The 24,110-nt window shown below is 41.7% G+C and overlaps 2 protein-coding genes across 2 annotated transcripts in view; one reads left to right on the plus strand and one right to left on the minus strand.

Annotated features, from left to right (window-relative positions):
* Positions 1 to 489: 489 nt before the first annotated feature.
* Positions 490 to 10,625, minus strand: ntmt2 (N-terminal Xaa-Pro-Lys N-methyltransferase). The gene is made up of 4 exons (XM_073475777.1): positions 10,427 to 10,625; positions 4,515 to 4,687; positions 1,539 to 1,791; positions 490 to 746 (listed from the first exon to the last, which is right to left on the minus strand). The coding sequence occupies exons 1-4, from the start codon at positions 10,623 to 10,625 to the stop codon at positions 490 to 492; spliced, it is 882 nt and encodes a 293-aa protein (XP_073331878.1).
* Positions 10,626 to 14,956: 4,331 nt separating this feature from the next.
* kifap3a (kinesin-associated protein 3a) overlaps positions 14,957 to 24,110 on the plus strand; it is a 34,834-nt gene continuing 25,680 nt past the window's right edge. The window contains exons 1-9 of the mRNA XM_073476581.1: positions 14,957 to 15,037; positions 15,878 to 16,009; positions 16,241 to 16,386; positions 16,484 to 16,542; positions 17,408 to 17,549; positions 19,527 to 19,626; positions 20,837 to 20,961; positions 21,083 to 21,181; positions 22,163 to 22,341. Of these exons, the coding sequence (XP_073332682.1) occupies positions 14,997 to 15,037; positions 15,878 to 16,009; positions 16,241 to 16,386; positions 16,484 to 16,542; positions 17,408 to 17,549; positions 19,527 to 19,626; positions 20,837 to 20,961; positions 21,083 to 21,181; positions 22,163 to 22,341 (1,023 nt within the window). The 5' untranslated portion in view covers positions 14,957 to 14,996. The remainder of the gene's footprint in view (positions 15,038 to 15,877; positions 16,010 to 16,240; positions 16,387 to 16,483; positions 16,543 to 17,407; positions 17,550 to 19,526; positions 19,627 to 20,836; positions 20,962 to 21,082; positions 21,182 to 22,162; positions 22,342 to 24,110) is intronic.

The following is a 24,110-nucleotide window of genomic DNA, read 5'->3' on the forward strand; positions in this document are numbered from 1 at the left end:
AAAAGGCAATAAAGTCTTTAAATCAAATCTAACATGAGACATTATTGTTGTTGATATGTTGTACTTGTGCTGTTGGATTTAGTCAGAAACACACACAAATCATTCACTGAGAGGAGAAACCAAACAGTAAATCTGAATCCACATGTTATTCCAATGATCTCGTGCTCCAGAGAACTGAGGGTCGATCTGTAATGTCATCAGCATGAAGAACCCGGAGGTGGTCGTCCGACAATAAATTACAGTCCGACGTTGTGGACGTTGCGGGTGCTTCTGTAAAAGTTTAATGCCCATGTTAAACCTTTATTTCATTTGCCGTCTCCATAAAATCGCCCCGGGTGCCATCACGCCGTCCGCAGGATTTATCTCCTGATGACATCATGAAGATTTCTTGCTGTGTTGTCACAAATCTAAAGATTTAAACAAAAGTGGGATAACATGTGAATTCAGCTTTAGGTTGGATTTCCCTCAGACTCTGTGATAATGTCACTTCTATTTCATGGCGATCATCCAGACAGGCATGATGATCTCGGGGAAGCCATCCTGCTTCTCCACAGCCAGGACCTCCAGGCCGGCCTTGGCGATGATGCACTTCATGATGTCCAGGTGGCGGCTGATGCTGCTGTCGATGGGGTCCAGCTTGCAGCCCTGCCGCGCCATATTGTCCTTTATTATGATGACGCCGTTTGGACGCAGACTCTTCTTACAGCGAAACAGGAAGTTCAGCAGGTCTTTGTCTGTGAGGTGGCCTGAAGAGAGAGACGGAGGAGGAATGAAGAGACAAAACTCTGGTAACATCGCTTCAGAAGCGTCTGTAAAACGGTGGATAAATTCTTTTGAGCGTCAAAACCCCCGAGAAATGACTCGTTTCACTGTCAGAAACGAGAGTGAAACGTCTGATAACATTTGGAAAGTGTAGAAAAGCCGCACGATTAAATTATTTTATCCCCATTCAAGTTAGTCGGGCGCTAAACCAGAGGTTAGCCGGCCCGTTCGGTGATCCAGGTATGTTTCATACTGTGGCTTCAAAACACCACTGAGCAGCTTCCATAGGAATGAACGGGGCTCCACCTCCAGCATGAAACGTCCTTGAATAAACCACATCCCAAACTCCTTCCTTACTCACGCGCCACCACCGGATGTTGATAACGCGTCATCACTTAGCTCGGCAGAATTGGTGATAAAAACCTGTGTCTACTGCAGAGTCATCTGACCCGGGTGTACATGCCGAGGGTACACATTCACATTGCACACAAAAGCCTGATCTTAGTGGGTTTAAGTGGGATTTTTGACCAGTGGAAAAGTGTTTCAGCTGCTTAACAACCTTTTCCACACACAAACTTACCAGCAACAACATATAAAAAGTAATCAGGTTTCGCTCCATTTTGAAATAAGGAGGCAAAGTGACGTGAGAATCTCTCTTCATTAACTCAACATGGCACCGCTCTGCAGGTCTGGATATAATCACACAAGACGTGATGATTCACTGCTCTCATTACACCTAATCTCCGTCATTAACAGACTCTCTCTCTCATACTTACATGCCACCCACTGCATCCAGATGACGTCGTACTTGTTCTTCGGAGGTGTGAACTCCTGCAGGTTGTAGCAGTAGTAGGTCTCGATACGGTCGGCGTCGTCGCCGAGGTACTCCTCGTGTGCATGGAGCAGGAAGTGCTCCATCATGTCCGCCATCTCCATTTTCTCAAAGACAGGAAGGAGGACGCCTTTGGTGACACGGCCGATCCCGGAGCCACAGTCCAGGGCACAGTGTGTGCCGGCCTTACCAGGACCCTGCAGGAGGAAGGAATAGATGAAATTATTCTTAAATATCACAAAATTCAACCTTATTTAGAGGTTTATCTCGAGGGTTGAGATCGTTGGTAACCATAAAAAGAAGAGCTGTATTTATGTTTCACAGAACACTAAATGTCAGTTTCCCTGCAGCATGTTATTACCATTTCTATAAGTCATAGAGGCGTCTATTCTTTATTCTCTGCGTTTCCAGATGTCAGGCCGCCGCGCCTCAAAGCACCGACAGCACAAACAAGTCGACCTCAGTTCCTCAGGGCAACCAAACTATGAACTCCACCGCGAGGGAACAAAAGTCACCTCACTTGAATCATGCTGGTTTTTCTTCCTTTTCATTTGGTATTCTGACCTCACTCCAACCCCTCGGCATCAGGGGCCCCGGTGTGTGTATGAAAGATGGGGCCCCGAGGAGCTCTGTGCTTGTTACAGGAGGCTTCCTGGTCTCAGTGAATTACTGCCATATTGCTCCGTGCGTATGTAGCTCAGTTTAATCTGGATGTATTCTAAATCTTTTCCTACCACACCAGTTTTTAATGGAGACGTCAGGTTTAAACAGGAGCTGTTCACAGCCAGGGAGGAGACTGTTGGAGAGGATGATTTGTAGCTGAGTTGGTGAAGGAAAGAGAAACGTTTTTGATCCTTCAGTCGTTCAGGGTCTTTACATTAGAGTGAGAAGAAAAAAGTGAGTTTCTGAGAAAGCACAAAACAAAAGCAAGACCGCAAATTGAAACAGAAGAATATTTAAAGCACTGAATGCAGTTCATGCTCGCTCCAAAGAGACATTTCTTCACATCCTGTTGATAATGTTAATTTTTTTTTAATGTTTTAATCTAAAATTCTGGCCAAATCTCACACATTGCCCTTCTAATGATGATGATGAAAAGAAATGTCAAACTATAAATCTTTTAGCTTTGTACTTATTGGAGTTATATTTATTTATTTACTTTATTTATTTTATTTGTAGAGCGACCATGTACAATATTAAGTGTTGCCATTTGATGCCTTGTACCAGAGTTATCTTAGAGCTAGTTTACATCTGCAGTCCCCTGGAAGGCCTCGGGTTTATAATTTGTTTTATCCTGCAAAGAGCTGAAAGTATTCATTGGTCTATTTTTTGACATTTTATAAACCAACTGATGAATCCAAAATGAACAGATTAATGAACAATAAAAATAATAAATGCTTCTGCAATGATAACTCAGGGAAACTTATATTAGTTGTAATGGTTTCATACATAGTCACTGAACTGTATAGTATTAGCCAGCATGAACACTGAACCACAGCTGAGCTGTGTTAAATCAGGGCATGTTGTGTTTACATTAGCACCCGTGCAAAAGTAGCCACTTAGCCCTCTGAGGCTCCTTTAAAGCGTCCAATCTCAGCAGATTATAATTAGAGCTCCTGTTAAACTGATCCTCTAAATAACCCGGTCTCTGGGCCAAACCCGGTCTCCTGAATTAGCACTTGGACTCTGAGCATCTAAAAAAAGCCTTCCAGTCCACTCTGACATACTGGAGCTGACAAAGAGACGCGTGCACACATACAAAAAACACTGAGACATGTGAGTGTAGGAAGATTTAAAGGAACAGTTCACCCAAATGTGAAAATCCAGTCATCATCTCCTCCCTCCATGCTGACGAAAGTCAGGTGAAGTCTCGTAGTCCACAAAACATTTCTGGAGCTTCACAGTAAAACAGAGTTGCAGCATTCTGCTAAACACCTGAAGCAGCTGGAGACTTGATTTAAAATGGAGAAACAACCAAAAAAACATCAAATGTCTTCACACAGCTCGTCTGCTGAAGCCTGAAGTTATTTACGCCCTTCTTTAAAATCTGAAAGCTTCACTGTAGCTGCTAAGCTAAAAATGTTAGCATGCACTCTGTTTGAAGTGGGTGCACGAGCTCGGCTGCATGTCGAGGGTGTAAATAACATCTTCAATTTGGGATCTAAGAGATTCTGGAGACTTGGATTACACTACATTACATTATTATTATTCGCTTGTTTTTTACGTTTCAATATAAATCCCCAGCTTCTTCAGTTTTGCTGTGAAGCTCCAGAAATGTTTTATGGACGACGCAACTTCGCCTGACTTTTATTCGGTATGACTGAGTTTTCATTTTTGGGTGAATTTATCTTTAGATAGAACAACAGAAGCACAAAAACTATTTTATGTGGCGTTATGTGCCAAGAACAGGTACCCACATTTTCAAACGTGTCCTTTCAGACCCATCACTTCAAATCAATTAGAAAACCCCCTTGTATTTTATCATACTCTATATATTTCTCGACAAAAGACTCAGAATATCTCCTCCTCCTCCTCCTCTGTGAACTAATTAGTGGCAGTAAAAAATGACCACAGTACAAACTGATTAACAGCTGTTGGCTCAGCTTGTTCTGTATGGGTGTTTATGGGGCTGGCATCACGTCTGAGCTACTATTAGAAAAACTGCACTGACGCCTCCTCCCACGCGAAACACGCTGGAATTCTGTTTGTACAGTCGGGACGATAAATTCCTCACCCAGAATAGATCCTGACGTGTATATTCAGAGATTACAGCAACACCGTAAATCGATGTACTCGTTGACAGACGCCACAGCAGAGGATGGAGACGGAGAAACGGCCTTTCAGAGGAGTTTCACAGATCTGATTGAGCTTTTCATGATCTGCTGTTGAAGTTAATGTGAGTTCATATCTGGACACTCACCACAAACCTCTTCAGAAACTGCCGGGAACCCTCCAGATCATCGTTGGATATGTCCACATAATCTCCCATCATGCCCTCCTCTGAGGCCGGGACGTCCTCGTAGAACTGCTGAGCCCTGTAGTAGAACTGTTTCTCTCCTTTGATGTACTCACAGGTGACCGGAAACAGTTTCACTGTTCGGACACAGACGGACAGAAAGACAACAGAGGCAGGATGAAGACAGGCGTGGTCATCGTGGATCATTTAATCTATTTACTGACAGTTGGTCAAAGTATTCTTCTCCTTTGCAAAACCCACAATGCAACTGGACCACTCACAGTTGGAAGGGAGACTGATATGTGTTATGCTAAGTGCTAGCGGCTAATGTAGCCTGGAGCCTCTGGCAGAGATGAGCAGCGAGCTACAGAGGTCTGGTCAGCTCACTTCTTTCTGCCACTACAACATCAGACTTTTTAAATATTCTTTTTCAAACCTGATCATCTTACAAAGGCTTTAAACAACTTTTTCACATGTGCAGGCTAACTTAAACGGGCATAAGATTATTTAATCGTGTGGCTCTTCCAGACTTTTTCCAAATGTTATCCTGTAACTTCGAGTGGCCTGATGCAATGCGAGTTAGACTTCCAGAAAGTCAAAGCCCGAGAAGATAACCCCACTGATAGACATTGATAATGTGTCTACAGACAATTTTTAGAGGTGGTGTGACTGCATCGCTCGAAGATGCAAGTGGGCACAAACCTCTCAAGGATTTATGACTCCAATTTTTGAGTATTATAACATGAGAAGAAAAAGACTCACAGACTGACATATATCAGAAAACAAAAAACAAAACAATCTTTAAAGAGGTCATATTCTGCTAATTTCCAGGTTCATACTTTTATTTGGGGGTCCTGGTAGAATAGATTTACATACTTCAATTTTCAAAAAAACACATTAGTTTTCTCATGTGGTGCGTTGCTGCAGCATCCCTCTTCACACTGTCCCTTCAATGATCCGTTTAAGCTTCAGAGTGAGACATCTTGCCTCTGTTCAATCTTTGGTGAGAGCTGCACATGCGCGTTACTTAACAGGATGTTAAGGATGTAGCCAATCAGAGGCAGAGTAGGGCAGGTCATGCAGAGCAAAGTAGTGTGATCTAAAATAACGCCTCTACAGCAGTAGTAACTGTGTCTGCGACAGACTGGAGTGTATATACCTTATGATAAATATATAAATATATATATTTATATAACGCCTGTTACATGGTGACGCACATAAGTTACGGAAGTAAAGGCTCGACTCCAAACCAGGCGTTTCAGGCAGTGCACGAGTGTTTTCTGTGGGAGAGAGTAACTCCCTTTGGTGTGGACTTTTTCACTTTGCAGACCTTTTACATGCACAAAAATGCTTCATAACACAATAAAGGAAAGGCAAAAGACTTCTTTAAGGATGATTACATATGCAATGATGTATTAGTGTTTGCTGTTTTAGGGAGGTAATCAGTAAAAGGTTGTTTCCAACAATAGATCCGACATGATACTGGTCTGGAACACTGTTTACAATCTCACAGGAGATGTAGAATGATAATTTGATTACCAGAAGACTATAAATAAGGACGTGCTGCACTACTCTTACACCCTGCTCAGCTGTTACATGATATAAGACAACATGCTGCTGGTTGAATCATCTCCACTGTTTGCATTTACAGAGTTTTTAGGTTACCAAGTAGCAAGAAGTCGACATTACTGCGAAACTGAGACGACGCTTCTGTAATCACAACAGGTCAGGTCACAGTGTTCAGTTATGTGTCGTACTACAATGTCTTTTATGACACGATGTCAATGACATACTGTGACATTAAGAAACTTAACACCTGGCTTCTTCAACCATCCCAACCTCTCACTGCTTCAGTTCTGCTGAGCTGAAATAAATCCTGAGAATGAATGCAACATTTCCAAAGGCTTAGATGACATGTTCCCGGTGTGGAGGGGGTGGAGGTGGAGGTGCAGGGGGTCATGGTGGGGAAATGTCTGTCCTCTTGTGAAGGATGTCCAGTGACAGAATTCATGACACCACAGTGAAACATTAAGAGGGCGGGATTCATTTCCAGCTGGACCCGAAACATCAGGACGAGGCACAGAGTCAAGAAAGGGACTGAATCGTTCAGCAACCGGAAGTCACGCTAAAGATGTCGAAACGGACGAATCATGCCACGACTCCACCGACGAGCGCTCACTTGGTCGGGAAATGTTTGAGGGTTTTGTCATTGGAGCATCTAAAGCTGGCAGTTACATGTCATGCGACTCCTCAGGGAGGCTTTCAGAGGACGGGTAAGTATAGAAGCATCGAGCAAGACCAAGACGAGGGGGGAGACAGCGGGACAACGAACACGTCTGCCAAGGAAGTGTCAATCCAGAGACGCCATATTCTTCTATCTCACACCTTCAAAGTGGACCAGCTCATTAGAAGTCAACCTTCCACCTTCGATGTAACAAAATAAGACATCTGATTAAACAGTAGGGCCGGAAGGTGAATGTTTATTTCCGTATCTTATGTCTAAATTTAAATCTAGATATCCAGCGTACAGTATATTTATTTTAGGTAAACTCCGTCCTTCAACATTTACTGTATTAAGACATAAAAAAAGTCAAAAAATAGATTTCATCGATTCCTTTTAAAGCTGTAAATAATCCGACTGAAGCCCTCTGACTGTCATGTATAGCACCGACTGACATGAGTTAGTTCTGTCGTGCCTGACGTGCCATGCCATTAATGGGCCTCGTATCAAGTTAGTGGTAAGAAAATAAGGCATCTTTGAGCCAGAACGACTGGCGGGTCAGGATCTCCTGTTTCTGCAGCCCGTGCTCTAATGATGGACAGGTGCCCGTCCTGAGGAGGATTAGGTTTGACTCAGTCTTAACACCTTCTGTGATGAAGTGTGGCCTTCACGGTCAGGAGACTGTAAATTGTTAATTCACTGTCAAGCAAATGGCAGAAATATCTATCTCTCGTGGTGCGTTTACGGTGCATTACACGGTGAGAAATAAACATAAAGTACGACGGATTCTTACATTATATTTGATGTGATATAGATCTTTTATTCCAGTAGCTTTTGGTTCTCAATGTATTTTCACTTTAAGGATTTCTGTAAGTCATTTTCTATGAAACAAGATGCAGTTTATGAAACTAATCCTACATTTTCGACCTGAGAAGATAAATACTTGGACGCTGGAAGTAAGCTTCTTAAATATTTGGATTTTAATATGATAAAATTAACCATTTCAGCTCCACTGTTACTTATTTGAGATCCTCTCCCATTAATTATTGGTTGTTCGTTGTTTATTTTTGTTTGCTGAGAGGAATGTGGGTATGTTTGTGTGTAGATGTGTATGATGGGGGGTAAGTGGGTGCTGGAGAAAACATACTGACTTAAATTATTATAACATATATTATTAATTATGGGAGTTGTACATATTATATTATAGAAGACGAAAGAAATCAATATATAAGTTATAATACAAAAGATAAATGTTTGATAATTAAGTTATATTTTGCAGGACATTTGATTATAAACGATGGTTATGTATTATATTTGTACTTGTATATGTTTATGTATATACCTTTGTATATATAACATATTTATTATTTATGTATCCATAAATTCTGATTAAATGAGGAAGCCTATGCTGAATTATTAGCTAAAGATTAATGGAGAGGGGGTGGGATTATATGAATTCACACTCCTTTTCGAACATGTAATTAGATTTGTTTGTTGTCTTTTGCACTATTCTGTTGTTCTGTTGTTGTCTTTATATAAAAAACTTAGAAGAAGAAAAATGTGTACATAAACAGCAGCAACAAGATGGAGATGATAATCTGGTCGGCATCTTTATATTAAAAGTCTGACGTCAGGTTATTGCTGTTCATCCACTACGAGCACCAAGCATCAGTGACGTGAACACAGAGTCCGCCTCTCCTCGTCCAGCTGTAGTCCTGCGCTCTGTCGGCTCAGAACGCGGAGTTGTGTGCAACCGTTTGATCCAGGATGTTGTGGTGGAGACAGGTCTCTGTAAAGATGTGGACAGCAGTCTCTGCGACCAGACGATAGCCAGGAGCAGCCTTAAATCCAAGCTGAATAAGCACGACTCTTATTCCGACTGTCTTTCCGGTCCGGCTGGTCGGGTTGGATGATCGAAAGACACCGTGGGCAGTGATCATCTCAAATCAGCTGCTCTTAATCCAAAACTCGGGCTCTCTCCACCTACACCGATGAATGTATTTCTGTCATGGGTAGCACTTGTTTCAGCAATAAAGATGAAAAAATATGAATGAAATATGAAATATTTCTCTCTTTCTGCCCTTCTGTCACCTTCAACTTTGATTTTAATAAACTTGAAACTACAGTATAAACTAAACATACTCAGTTATTATTGTAGCCTACACACTACAGAGTATTGTCACCTTCATGATCAAAGTGACAAGTAGCAACACACCGTGTAGTCGTAGAGGAGCCAGAGGATGCTCTAATATTTCTATGATATTTTCTTTGATCCTTCAGTAGCGTCTGTGCTGCTGCGACACATGTAGTTTAACTATAGATGTTTGTGTGTGTGTGTGTGTGTGTGTGTGTGTGTGTGTGTGTGTGTGTGTGTGTGTGTGTGTGTGTGTGTGTGTGTGTGTGTGAGGGTGCTACCATCGGGCTGTTCTCACTCTACAAATCACAAGCAGCAGGTGTGCATGTTCGCATGTGCAGAGGGAGCATGGAGTATGGACCACATTAATAGTCCATGTGGTCATACATTTAACATGCATGCAGGCCTTCACACAAAGCCCAAATATCTAACTACGATGTGTCAGCTTTGGTCAGATCAAACTGAGCTTCAGTGCAGCAGGAAAACCTCCTAATGCCCAGAGATCAACAGGGGGTCCGCGGCCCCTGAAGGGCCGTCAAACTACTGATTTTTTTCAAAACTTTTCAAACATATCAGCAAAAAAAACAAGAACAATTTGATTTAAACAACACTGATGATAGTTTACCCATGGTCCTGTGAATAAATAGGTTTGTAGGACCAATCCATAACGACATCTAATCAGCTAAGTACATATTATTAAAAACGTATTGGTCAGTTATCTGTGTGATTATCCCACGTGTCCAGACATTCCTGTGATTGTTTTGTATACCAGAGAACTGCTGGCTAACACGCCGGACACTTGCCACGTTACAACCGCTGCTGACTCGTCTATACGAGGCACATTAAGCTGCCCTACTCAGAATAAAGAGTTAGAAACATGTTTCAGGTTTGCATTAAGGCTAAGACGTTAGAGATTAGTTGCTCTTGCTTCTTCATACAGGGAGAACAAAAACAAACTAATGAATCCCAAATACATTCATGTAGTTTTTTAAGATATGTTTTCATCTATACATGCACAACAAGCGTGTAGCACTTAAAAACACTTGACTTTTTTTTATTATAATGTACGATGATATCAGATTTTTTTTGTGTGGCTTTACAGTGACTTCTGTTGCAGTAAATCCCAAAGATCATGGTCACTCCCAGTGTAAAATGCACCGTTGCACAGATTTAAAAAGTATTTTCTTCAGGTCTGCTTTGATTTTTCTCAATCGCTGCTGCGTGATTATGGGTAATGCAGTAGTTTTCTAAGTGCACCTTCACCTACGTTGCCTCATGATGAATGTGTGACTTTAACTAAACTAATTAAGAGTGTGAAGTTTGCTCGGCTGCGTGTTTAAAGCCCCCTGCAGCAGCGTGAAGTGATTTGTACTCAACCAAAACATGCAAAACCAGCGGCATGCGTCGTCAGCTTTGCCCGGCTCTTAATGGAGTCAAGGGTCAAGAAAAGGTTGTAAATCCTGACCTCTTGACTGTGACACTGGTGTGGGGGTTGGACCCGTGTGTGGCCCTTCTTCTTACCCAGAGGAATCTTCTCCACCAGGTACAGGTAGCTGGCGAAGAACTCGCTCCTCAGCGTGTGGTGCAGGTGGAAGGACATGCTGTGGCGACACATGGTGTCATCCGTCTCTTTCCAGCGATCCCTGACCGCCTGGTGAGCGGCCTTTAACTCAAAGCCTGGTGATGAGCTGCGACCATCATCCTCAGCAGAAATCTCCATTTTTTTTGCTGTTTGTGGCCACCTCACAGAGCTGTGCTGGCGTCCTGAGGTGGAGAGTAACACTTACGGTGCCCGTTTGGGACACTGTTTCTCCAGCTGCTGCTAAATCTGTCAAGCTGAGTGTTCAACACGTCTCTGCCAGCGTTCAAGTGATCAGCAGAGATCTTTTTCACGGGGCGGTGCTCAGATTCACAGATCACCTGCTCGGGACACTGACTTAGGAGAGAGTGAGTGAGTGAGTGAGTGAGTGAGTGAGGGAGGGAGGGAGGGGGGCTGGGGCAGGGAAGGAGGCGTCTGCTGTCTCAGGACGAACAGAAGCAACCGAGCTTCAGGCTGCAGATTCCAGCAGGACATGAGAGTCCATGCGTCCACCCCCACGCCCACGCCGCCATATAATGTGCTCCTAAAATTAGCAACGTCTTCTCATGTTTGTATACAGAGCTCCTGGTTTTGCACCAGCGACGCTCCTCAGACACCAGAGTCACAATTTAGACTTCTTCAAGTCATCTTATTCTTTTGTGAACATGTGATTTTTCCCCCCTTGTATATTAGAGAAGAAGACATCTAGATTCTTAAAAAATAAGAGGGTGCAAAGGTCAGACTAACAGTTTCTATAGACTCAAGTCCAAAGTCAAATCCAACAAGACTAAAGTCAAGTTCCAAGTCAAGACCTGTGTGGAAAATTCCTGTTTGCACTCTGTGACATGAGAGTGCTCACTGTGCAGATTGTAAAGCTCACTGCGACAATGTGAATGTGATTCTGGGTTATATTAATAAAATTCACTTGACTAAACTGTCCAGATAGAAAGATTCTGTCTCAATTTCTTGAGCGATGTTTGGTTTTGTCATGGTCCTGTCGTTTCTCATCATTTTATTTGTCTTTTATGTTTTCTGGGCTTCGTCTTGTCTCTTGCTCTCTTTCCTTCTTGTGTTTTTGCGTTCTCGTGTCGCGTTCTCTGATTTTCTCAACTGTTGAAAGCATTTGTCAAACAAAAACATAAATATGTAACCACTGTTGTGTAGAGTCGAGCTTCCTGTCATTTATTACACACAGTCATGTAAAGGAGAACAGAGATGAATAAGACCTTGTCCACACGTACGTGGGTATTTTTAAAAACACGTTTTTTTTTACTTCTCCTGTTTCAAAGAAATTCCCGTCCATACCAACACTATGAAAAATGCAAAGGCAGACCCCAAAGCAACAGGTGGCCAGGTGACAAGCCAAAAAAAACCCGTCCTGTCTGCACATAAACACTGAAAACGGCGTTTCTGAATATGTGTACAGAAAACAAAACAAATAGGAAAAGCTTTGTTTTCAGAAATACAGGTCCGAACAGTGTTTATTTATTCATGAAACTGGACACTGACCTGAAATTCCTTTTGTATTTATGTCCAAGATCAAGACCAAGTCCTGCACTTTGTGTTATGGTTCCTTAACAAGTAATTTTAGGCTACGACATATGGCCTTCAAAAATACTGTGCTATCTTTAGCGCTAAATAGACAATATGCATCTCGATAATTTAAAACCTCCTGTCACCCAGTCCTAAATCAAATATCACAATATTTTTGACCAAATACCTCGATATGGATATTGTGACAATAGTGTAGAGATGACTATTGGTACAAAATATGAGCACAATGACATTTTTGATCCATAATCATCAGAAATGTGGATATAATGATGTAGTGGGTGATGACGTATCATGATATCCAAAATGGAGAAGAAATGTACACGTTTAATCTAAAATTTGAATTTTAAATAGCCTGCGGAGGTTGAAGCTTCAGCGCCTCAGTTATGTCATCTCGTCGGCTATATGTGGCGCGCTCACTGACCTCTTCGTCGCCTCGCCTGTTGACCTCAGGATGAGTTACAGTGGTCGGTGATTGATGGTCCCGTCGGGAGTCAATGTAACTTCTAATGGGCAGCTTTGCAAAATATATTTAAACCTGATGGCAAATAATCCAAAAAATGTGTTCACATCTTAATACTGTCCAAAAAATATTGTATCCTGGCTTTGATTGTATTCAGATATGAATTTAAACTGAACATGAAAAAGCAGATTATTCATCCCTGTATGATCACAACAGTATCCATGTTTCTGATCGTCGGCCTGCAGGTGTGTGTTGATTTATCAGCATCTCAGCGACTAAATCAGATGGTTTGGAAACCTGAATAAGATGTTTATGCCACAGTATGACTTCTCAAAATTAGGATCAGTTTCTGAGACACAGAGAAGTAATCAGGATACTCCAAAAGCCTGATCATAACCAGGATACCAACGTGCCCGTAAACGCAGGCAGCGATCCCTCAGTCGGTCACCAGGGAATACGGTTTATTTCTGACTCTTAACACAAATAATATTCTGATATCTTCATCACGAGTCAGAGGCTAAATTAAGTGCGGTGACATCAGCTGTCACAAAGGTGAAGACTGGCTGCTGCTGAGGCAAGCAAATACTTTCTGCTGAGCAGATTTACCAAGTTACAGTATTGATTACAACTACTTGTGTTTATTTCTCACTTGTAACTTTAATTTGTTAGATACATGGCCGGTGTGGACTTTAAATGTTCATGACGCTTTCCTGCAAAAAAATACGGTTGAACTTCCTTCTGGATTAATAAAGTTATTTTTCATCTAATTAGAAAACACTTCGTCTTGCACTGACTGTGGTTGAAGTTTAACCAAAGGGAAGTACTTGTTTGACAGCCACAAAGTATAAATAGTCAAAGAAAGTTGAAGCCAGTATCAGTTTCCTCCACAGATCTGTTACTGCAGCTCATGTTCACAGTTATGTAACCCTGACTCACCTCCTGTGACTTCAGGGTCCAGCCAACAAACTTTTGACCAAACTGCTTTATTCTTTAACACAGAAGAAGAATTTCTATATTTTGACAGAAACCTTTGTTTATTTTACATTTGGCAAAAAGAACAACAAGTCAGTGTGAGGTAATGTACCGAATTTCATTAAAAGCGTTCCCACCGTGACCTTTGCAGGCCTCCGTAGGACTGATTTTGTCATCTTTAAACTGTTTGCTCCTCCTTCCATCCATCGCAATTTTTAAGAAAGTTGATTTTACATTTCTAACTCGTCAAATCCTCATGCTTTGGGATTGAAGGTCGGGTCGGCCGGGGTCATTTAAAGGAAAAGCAGCAAACGTTCAACAGACTGAGATTAAATACAAACGAAAGCTGAGACTAAATTATTAAATCATTGAAAAATATAAATGCAACACTTTTGTTTTTGCTCCCATTTTCCCAAGTTGAAGTAAAACACTTTTTTTTAAAGGAAAAAAATATATAATTTATGTCAAATTTTGAGCAAAGGTTTGTTAAAAATCCATGTTAGTGAGCACGTCAATAAAACCTGACAGGTGTGCTGATCAAGATGCTGATTAGTGCACAGGTGTGTCTTGAACTGGTGACAGAGATGTGTGCTCACGGATTTTAACAAGTTTCTGCTCAGGTTTTGAGAGAAACAAGTCTTCTGCATCAAAAAGGTCTTCAGTCTTTTACTTCAACTTGTAAAGAAACGGAGCAAAAACAAAAATATTGTCTTATATTTTGTTGAAGCTTTTATTTTGCTGTCTGACCTCCATGTGGTTCACTGTGATCTAAAGTTCATGTTTGGGCTCTCTTAACCTGCCAGTGTTGGCAGCAGATGTTTGTAACCACAATATCACCAGACTCCCTTAACAAATCGCCTGATTTAATGAGTTGTGGCATGAGGAGAAACTTTACAAAACTTTGCAACAGCAAAATTCAAATTATGCACGCCTTCTCGTTAATTCGGCATTAAATACAACACATGGAGTCGTTTCCTTCCTTGTAAATGTATGCTGTAATGCTGTATTTAGCAGCTATTTGAACACACTGTTTCAACTGATTTCACTATTTACACCCGATTTATGAAAGAAAAACATTTTATTGACAAAATTAAAACAAACAAAAAAACAATATAGGCTACTTCTTTGACACCTGTGGAGAAAGTCCCCAGACTCCCTTAGAAAAACGCTAAATTTTCTGAGTTGTGGCGTTTGGAGAAACTTTATAAACTCTGTGAAACGCTGTCTCGGATAAATTATTAATCACTCGGGCCTTCTTGTTAATTCGGCAACTGTTACACATGAAGATATTTCTCTATATAACGTCACCTGTACCTGACAGTCTGCAGCAGCCTCGTCCTCCCTGCCCACAGGTGGCAGCAGCGCTGACTCCCTCCACGTTGCATGCTGGGAGATGTTTCGCCGCCCTGGCAACAAGCTGAAGAAATAAAAAACATCCGCCCTGTCTGCATCAGCACCATCAGCACCAGCTGCTCCCGTCCGAGAGGAACCACCTCTGATGACGGCTTCATCTCTCTTCTAAAACCATGGACAGTGTGCAGGCAGCAGATCCTCGCTACCTGAAAAGGTGAAGTAAACACATGCTAACATTAGCTTGTTTGTAGCGTTAGCTTGTCAACACGTCGGTGCAGACAGCGGCAGGATGCTCAGCTGGTCATTCACACCGTGACAGGTCATTTAAATGACTGATTGTGAGGTTAACAGATTATTCTGTTAGCGAGATTCATGATAATGTCCTTTTTTTCTGAAGGTTTGACCAGTTTAAAGGAGCTAAAAGCAGCTAACATTAGCTTAGTGTTAGCTAACCTGTATGTCTGTAACGTTAGCTCGGCTAAATGAAGACAACTCGACGTGAGAAACACCCTCTTCTTAACAATTAAGGAAATAAATATTAATGTTAACGATTAATGTTGATAGAAAACTTGCTGTCCTGATGTTAACAGTTTAAACTGCTGCTAAAATAATGTAAATGTGCCTGAAATCTAATACACAGACAGCTTGTAGCTAGTTGATGTTGTTTCAGGTTGATTTGTGTTGTGACGTTTAGTTTTCATTCAGTCTGTGATAAAACACAACACACACACTGAAGAATGACTCAGGATAAAATCACCAGACACTGTAATGATTCAACCAATCAGATTTATTCATAAAGCACTTTTCAAACCAATCAAAGTGCTTTACAAGTGATAAAATTAGCAATATTAATGCATTTGATAAAAATGTTCTTAGTTTTTGTTATTGAATACGTTTGGTCAAAATTTACAACCTGAACTTGCAGAGGCAAACTGGATCAAACCAGAATGGGCGTTAACTATGTTAATTGTTTGCAAAATAAATGAAAAGCAGTGAAGTCGCTGTTGGATTGTGTTTTACTGTAAGAGCTTTGTCTGCTCTGTACGACCCACAGGAGGGTGAAGAGCTGCACTCTGGACGTCCACCCGACTGAGAAAGCCCTCGTCGTGCATTATGAGGTGGAGGCGACCATCCTGGGGGAGCTGGGAGAGGCGATGATCGGAGAACGCAAGCAGTGTCAGAAAATGTGAGAATAACACATTAAATTCAGGATGTTCTGTCATACTGAGTTACTTTATCTGAGTGTACAACATCCTGTGTGAAGCTGATTTAAAGAATGAGAATGAATTCCTTCAAATTATGATATTATCAACAAATTCTAGACTGTAACTATATCTGAGGCGTGATTATATCTTACATCTGAGTGCTGACTTTGCTGTTTTAGTTTTACTCGTCTGCATGTTTCTGCTCCCTCCAGTATTCGCCTGAAAAGCTTGAACTCCCACACCGATACGTCCTCTTTGGCCCGGAAGGTCGTGGAGGAATGTCGTCTGATTCATCCGTCGAAACTCTGCGAGGTGGAGCAGCTGCTTTTCTACCTGCAAAAACGGAAATATTCAAACGGTACTGAAGAGTTTATCGTGACTGCTTTACAAACAAAACAGTGGAGGTAATTTGTGGTGAGAGGCCTCTTTGTGACGCTGCATATCTCCGTTCACAGACAACCAGGAGAAGAAACGAATCTCGCCCAGAGACTTCGCACCTTACGCAGGAGTGGAGGTATGAACTGAGAGAGGAGAGCTGGAGTGTGTTTATACCAGCGTGTCTGTGGACAATTAAAGCCCTTAAAAAGTCTTGAATGCAAGTTTCCAAGGTATTACATTTATAGCTTGTTGTCAATATGTATATTTAATCATATTGTATATGTATATGTAATCATTGCGTGACCATGAGTTGTTACCAGACACTCCTCATATGGTTTAATTTAAATAGATATCTGAGGCTCTTAGAGGTAAAATTTTTTCTTATTTTCTACCCCATTAATTATCTCAGCACCCCTCAGATCTATCCTTTGATACTTTTAGCTGATGATACTGTACTTTTACTTGAGCAGGATTTTGAATGCAGGACTGTCACATTGCTGTTTTGCTACTTTGACTTGAGTGAAAGATTTGAATACTTCTTCCAGCACTGCGTCTGTGTGAGGGAGTTCCCACATGGCACGACCGTCCTGACACTCACCAAAGTTCAATATATTTCAGTTTTAGTTTTGTCAGTTGTTTTGTTTATTGGTCAAATTCTGGTTTCTAATGGTTTCTTTCTATTAAACCTTGTTTTGGGTTAGTCACTCAGTTCATTCTCTCGTGCTCTGTTCCCAGCCTCTGTTGAGTTATGTTGTATTGATAAGGCGTTACCACAAACTAAGACTATATAATAAATGTAAGTTAAAGTGTGTCGCTGATGTAAATGATTAGAACTCGAAGTGGCGAGAGGTCTTGAAATGTATTAAATGGTATTAAATTTAACTTCAAGATTCCTGCATGTAACAGTACACAGGTACATGTATGTTAACAGTTGTTTTCACCGTCACTCAGACTGTACTCTTCACTTCTGAGGCTGTGTTGAACTGTTTTGTTTCCTTCAGCTGGACGAGGAGGCGAACATCAACAGCATCGATGAGTACGTGGAGCTGCTGTATGAAGACGTCCAGGAGAAGATCAGAGGAGCTACACTCATCTTCCAACTGGCTCGTAACCCGGACAACCTGGAGGAGCTCATACAGAACGGTACGAAGGATAATTACGAAGAAACATATTTCCTTTTTCCAAAGCAATGTAAGAAATACAGGTTCTGAAGAGGCTTTGGATATTTCTGTCTTAAAATAATGGGCTTCGTTTCTAAGAACATGAGACGGTACTTCTGTCCCGTTGCTAAAAGACCAGATGACATAATGAAGTTTATTTCCATCCTTTTCTTCCGTCCATCCGTCTGATTCTAGTTAACGAGGTATAGATCACCTTTGACATTTTGTCCCATACTGAATTGGTGACACAAATCTTGTGTGTCCACCTTGAAACTGTGCTGATTGTGTTGATCTTCTGTGGGGGAAGCAGAAGTTGTAGCTTCTTTGCAGCAGCATCCATATGTAAAGAATTGTCGTCGACCACGAGCTGATTGGTTTTGCAGATATTGCTCTTCAGGTGATCCTTGCACCATGTGATGGAGCTCTCCATCAGCCCTCTGTACTCAGCTAAAATTAGTCTCTCAGTGAAGACAGCATGTGTCTCACTGGAAATTATTTGCTGGAATCAAACATGTCAGTACATCTATGAATGACTCCAGGGGCTGAATAAACTGTACGTTTTTGTACTGACCAGAATCTGTCTGTAGCACGGTGTACCAGGAGTTAGCATTGCATGTGTGGTCACATTCAGAGTCGTGTTTACTTTCTTTGATCACATTGTTGCAGATTTGAATCACCATTCAACCAGTCGTCGAAAAATTCCAGTATCCTGCAAAATACAGAAGAATGTATCGTGATCGTGTTGATCGGTTCGATCAACATTGTGTGAACTCGTTTGGGAAGGACTTGAGGCTCCCTGTGACACAGCGCACCGTATGCACCAACAATCACGTGAAAGTGTTCACCTACAGCCAGTGTGGTATTAACAGTGCGTCCACTGTCCACGTCCACTTTTTGAACTTCAGCACATGTTGTTGTTGCACATATGAGATATTTTTGCTACAAAGCTACCCTGCCTGTGTTCATGCAGGACAATATAAAAAATTGCCTCAGGGAGCTTTACAGTCTGCACAGCCTACGTCACCCTCCTTAGACTGTCGACGTGGATCAGAAAAAACTTTTAAAGACGATTAAAAATGTGACCTCAGATGTCTTATGGCTGGAGATTGTTCAGGCGGTTGTTTATGGAGGGAAGATGGTGTTGCGTGACCGTCCTCCCTGATCTTTTTCTGGCTGTCCAGTGACTGTTGGTATGACAGCTATCTCAGTGACTGCAGAGGAAGACCTTGTGATGTGGCTGACAGCTCTGGAAATGTCAACAAAGAACTTTCACGCTCAATTATTCATTTTCGAAAAAACACTTTTTTCCTGGTAAAGTGGATCCAATCACTCGAGTTCAAAAGTGCAAACCTCAGCCATATTCCAAATTCAAGCTGGAGCATAAAAAAAAAGTAGTTTTTTTAGTTTTTTTTTTTAATAGGACTGATCAGAATACTGCCTGAGAAGACTCTGTTTGGCTTTTATCAGCTCCCCCTTTAAAGAAAACACAGCTCGGCTTCAGTTCTGCTCCCCTCCGTGACAACCGGACTGTTTCTTCCACAACAGCACGAAGCCGTCATCCTCTGCAGCCACGCTGTGATGGCGCAGCTCCATTTGTATCTGTCATAATGAGTCGTCAGCTCGCTCCATCTGCCGCGCCGCATCAACCGGTCCGATGTTGATAAGAGCCGAGTTTCCGTGTGAACCGAGAGGCCTCGGGTCAGCCTGGAAAGAGGAGACGAACCCTGGGACGCACGTCCTTACGTTGAGAAGCACCCATAGCTCAAAATCCCCAGGAGCCTCGGCCCATCACATTCCCCCACGCTTCTTTAAATTAATCTGCAGCTGCACGGCTCTCTGCTTAGTCTGACTGATTTTTACGCACAGATATTTTACTCTTTCTCGGCCTGTCTGACCTTTTCTATATCGGCCCCTGTTTGCGTTCCTGTGTCTTTATTGATATGTGTTTGTGTGTTAACAGAGACGGCTCTCGGAGCTCTGGCCAGAGTTTTGAGGGAGGACTGGAAGCAGAGCGTGGACCTGGCAACAACCATCACTTACATCTTCTTCTGCTTCTCCAGGTAAATCAGCAGCACCTTCGGTCCAACACTTGCACAGAGCCACGTGTTGGCAGCCAACTCCGTCTCTTTGGGCCACAGTTTTATTGTCTCATCTTTTAAATCTGGAGTTTTTGGGAAACCTTGTTCTGTGGAATCATAGCTTCGATAGGTTACTGTGGGTTTCGAGAGATTCAAGTTTAAGGTGATTTTTGAATCTCTCTTTATTTCCTTTTGTCAAGTGCAATCGTACAGTGCAGTCAGATGTTCAGAGACACAACTCAGGCATAGATGTCTGAGAAGACGTCCTTTTTCAGGATCTTTTCATTGAATATATTTAGTTCCCACCACCCATATTGTCAGGGGAAGAAATCCTGAAAATATTTATGAATAGTGAGTAAGACAGGACTCTAAATAGTAATGCCTGATCATTGTCTTCTACATCGTCTTCCACGTCAAACTGGGAAAACCTTTATGGTTCTTTATGGCTTTGTGCACAAGTTTATTGTCATGTTGACAAAGAGACAAATCAAACTGTTGAATTTAGAGGAACACTGTTGTCTAAAATATTATTCACACTGCAGTATAACGATTTACTTCCATTGGAAAAGCCAGGAAAAACAGAACCAGATCAAAAGTACACAGAGTATGTTCACAATCGCTGGCCACACATTTGAAACACAAACTGATTTTATCAAATTACGGCAGTCAAAACATTTTTCCTCCTCCTCGCAGTATTTCTAAATTTTAGTTTTAACAGCGCTGACCTCTTACAGTCAGTTGCCTCGGCTCTCTTCTCTCTCTCTTCATACAGTAGTCATCCACGTTTGGCAGCGTACCTCGTACTGAAGTTTCGCTCTCCAACTGGGTGTTAGGAAACACTAAAATTAGCCCTCGCTAGAATAATACATAAACGTCTGTCAGAGCTGATTTAGGCTGCGAGAGGACGGGCACGTCTGAAAACCGATCGTCACTCTTGGCTCGCGTCCATCTCCATGTTATGCTGTTTGGATTGTGAAACGGTTCAAGTTGGGCTGATTATAAGTCGGACCAGGACATACTGTTTGACTGAACGTGTTTTGACTTTGACAGTTTACTGTGTAAACTACTTCAGGGGTGACAGATCGGGTCATTTTAATGACAGCTCCCAGCTGGAATCCCATATCCCCCCCAAAAACGTTTTTTAAAATCCACTTTTGGATAAATGGAAGTCTTTTTCTCTCTCTCTCTCTAGTTTCTCCCAGTTCCACAGCCTGGTCACACATTTTAAGATTGGGGCCCTGTGTATGAACATCATCGAGCATGAGCTCAAGAGGTATGACCTCTGGCAAGACGAGCTGCAGAAGAAGAAGAAGGCCTATATCCTTTTTCTGAAAACAGACGAGGTTTGTAAAATAACTCTTCATGGTACCATTTAAGAGGATCACTGTGTTCACTTGAGTTTTTTGTCTAAATGTTTTGACTCCTTAACTGATTTCACATGAAGAATCCTCTGACAACCAAAATCTGAAGAAAGAACATGAGAAGTCGCTCAGAAAATACCAGAGCCTTCTGATCAAGCAGGAGCAGCTTCTCCGAGGTACTGAACTCTTCTGTTGAAACTCTTCTGAACTGCTTCCTGTGGACATTTGAACCGCCACAGAGCCGTAGCTCAACCAGAACGTGATGCAGCTGCAACCAGATGAAATCTGAGGTTACATTCCAGTCGTGCTGCACAAGTCAAGCCACTGATGAACCTTAAAGCCAGCAGCTTTGTCAGTGCACAGGCCTGAAGAAAGGGTAAAAGATTAAACTCCACGTCCTGCCTGTTTCTGACAACAGCAGCATTTCTTTCCCCAAGTTGTCACGTTATGAGGGTCAGTGTGGTCAGTCTTCTTGAGACTTAATTGAACTTGACGTGCTCTCAGACTGCTTGAATAAGGCGCTGTGAGCAAACATCAGTCCACTCGCAGTGAAGGCCCGTTTGTTTAACCTTCAGGCCCCTCTGTCCATTAGACAAACTCTTATTTAAGATTTTAGTGGAGATCCCAGCATTTCCAGAGTTATCAGACACGTTTGGGATCTACAATAAGTGTCAGACATTAAAACCTCGGCGTCACTGGTGTGAAAATTCAACTCAAAGTTGGCATCACACGGCTGCAATGAAGAATATACAGTTTATGTGATGTCACATAGTCATACAGCACTTTAAAAAACAAAACTAACAAAGTGCTTCCAGATTATAAAAGCTGACATGAAAAGTTGAATGCCAAAATATTGATTATTGATCAGTTATATTTTATTAAGCAGTATTTGGTTCTAGCTCTTCCTGAACTGAGTATCTTTGAGGTTTGATTTGTTGATCAGACGAATCAAAACATCTGAAGATGTCACCTTCGGTTTTATGTTGGGCAGTTTGTTGTTTTATACAATAAACAATTAATTGATTATTCATAAAGACAACAGAACAGATTAACTGATAATAAAAATAATTGTTTTTGCCCCAGGGGCACAAGAAAATGTAAATTTATTCAAAATACAGTGAACGATCCTGTCGTCTCTAATGTGTTTGACCCTGTAGTTGCTCTGTGTCTGCTGCTGAACCTGGCTGAAGACACCCGCACAGAGCTGAAGATGAGGAACAAAAACATCGTCCACATGCTGGTGAAGATCCTGGACCGGGAGGACGAGGAGCTGCTGCTGGTGGTCGTCTCCTTCCTCAAGAAGCTCTCCATCTTCCTGGAGAATAAGAACGACATGGTGAGACGGGGAGGGAAGGAGCAAAAGGGGGATAAATATACCTGCTGCTAACAGTGTGTTCACATGTGCAGAATAGCTCTCCCTCAGAGTCATTTTGTTGCCATAACAAAATTACATTTAAACCATTAATTAACTTGTCTTTAGCAATTAATTATGAAAAAATGCTGCAGTAAAATAACTTGAAAATGTTCAGAGAGAGGCTACTTTGGGACCTGTTGAGTTTGCAGATAACAATTGAATCAATCAGATTTTTTTAATAGGAACCTTTAAAAAGTAGAATGTAAATGTAGAAAGGAAAGGGATGTTATTATTTTAGCATCTAATTATTAAAAGTGCTGTAGTGAAAGAACAAGGGGAGAAAAAAGAAACATTCCTATTTAAACAACGTGGCCGTTAGATTTCTGCATAAATGTGGAGCACTTGAACGCACCAGGACGTCCCTGTCGGTACACGTATCATTTGTCATATGAACCGATGTAGATTTCAAAGTTTAAGACTTGCAGCTGAATGAGTGGGTCAAACTCGTACACAGACTGCAGAGGAGACAAGTGCAGATAAATGTATGAAGATAAACAACACCTAAGATAAACCCGCAAGAGAACAAATTTAACTTTACAACTTTATTTTCCATCCAATGGCAGAAAATCAATAACCAGCACGAGTAGGCTATAATTTTGTGTAGGCGGCAAACTCCCAATTATGCTCAATGCAGAATCTTCCACGTCCGCATTGTGATGCATCTTTAAAATCCAGAAATATCCACACCTCTAAAAAATCTGAAGTTCCAGTGGAGACGTTTCGATCCCGGCCAGTTTTGATTTGGAACGGATCTCCCCACGAGAAGATATACATTTTTCTAACCTCAACCCCGTCCAACACATTTGGCTCGATTGTCTGCAGCAGGTTCCAAAATATGACGGACGCACCGACACCAGAAGAGACGAGGCTGATGTCCACAGAGTTTTTGCCGTGTAATGTCTCTCAAGTGTAGCCAGACTGTCTCTCTCTTTTTTGCTTTTCAATAGTTGTTCCTATAAAAAATTGTTTCCTCTTTAAAAACCGACTGAGGATTGTTCTGGTTTCAGAACTTACACAGTTCTGACCCGCAGACATTCTCCTCATGTTCACTCTTAATTCACTCTCGCAACAAACATGACATTAATCACTGCTTTGTAAAGAAAAATGAAAAAATAATCCTTCAATGAAGTTAAAAAGCAGAACTACTCTTGGATCAACATTTTATTTGGTTTAATTAATTAACTGCATGTTGGAGCGAATGAGTCTGACTGTTCATTGTTTGAAATTCGTGGCGTCTGTGTGTTTTCTTAATCATCGTTTCTTCCAACAGAATCAATCACCTGATTAGACCTTCTTTACATCTCTAATGAATGTGTTCTTTCACAACATAGTTCGCTGACGTTTAAACTAAATTAGTCATATTTGGAGGAAACAATCATTCTTTATTTGTTCTGTGAAACGCTGCCGAGCTTATTTTGACAAATAGCTGGTCGCCTGTAGAAATGCCAGCTGAAACCACGCTTATCAAATTTCAGTTTAATAAATGCTCAGAAGGTCCACGGCCGGCCTCGTGTCCCACAGCGCTCGTACAGGAACCTCGCTGCTCCGACTCTCCCTAATCCAGCTCCACCTGGTTCCAATCTGACTCAGTTTGTGGGTCTTTATCAAAGCCAGACCCTGTTAGGAACTGGTTTTATCTGCTTGTTTCCCCTCCAGTGTATCTTTGATTCAGATTAAAGAACCCTCCAGGG

Source organism: Pagrus major, chromosome 11, assembly GCF_040436345.1.
Source record: "Pagrus major chromosome 11, Pma_NU_1.0".
In the NCBI taxonomy this organism is placed as follows: Eukaryota; Metazoa; Chordata; class Actinopteri; order Spariformes; family Sparidae; genus Pagrus; species Pagrus major.

Bases quoted from the DNA above. Each gene is read 5' to 3' on its own strand.
- ntmt2 (XM_073475777.1), bottom strand. From the start codon at position 10,625: ATGGAGATTTCTGCTGAGGATGATGGTCGCAGCTCATCACCAGGCTTT. The intron at 4,688-10,426 runs GTAAGAAGAAGG...GTGTCCGAACAG, and splicing joins GGTGGAGAAGATTCCTCTGG to TGAAACTGTTTCCGGTCACC. The intron at 1,792-4,514 runs GTGAGTGTCCAG...TTCCTCCTGCAG, and splicing joins AGTTTCTGAAGAGGTTTGTG to GGTCCTGGTAAGGCCGGCAC.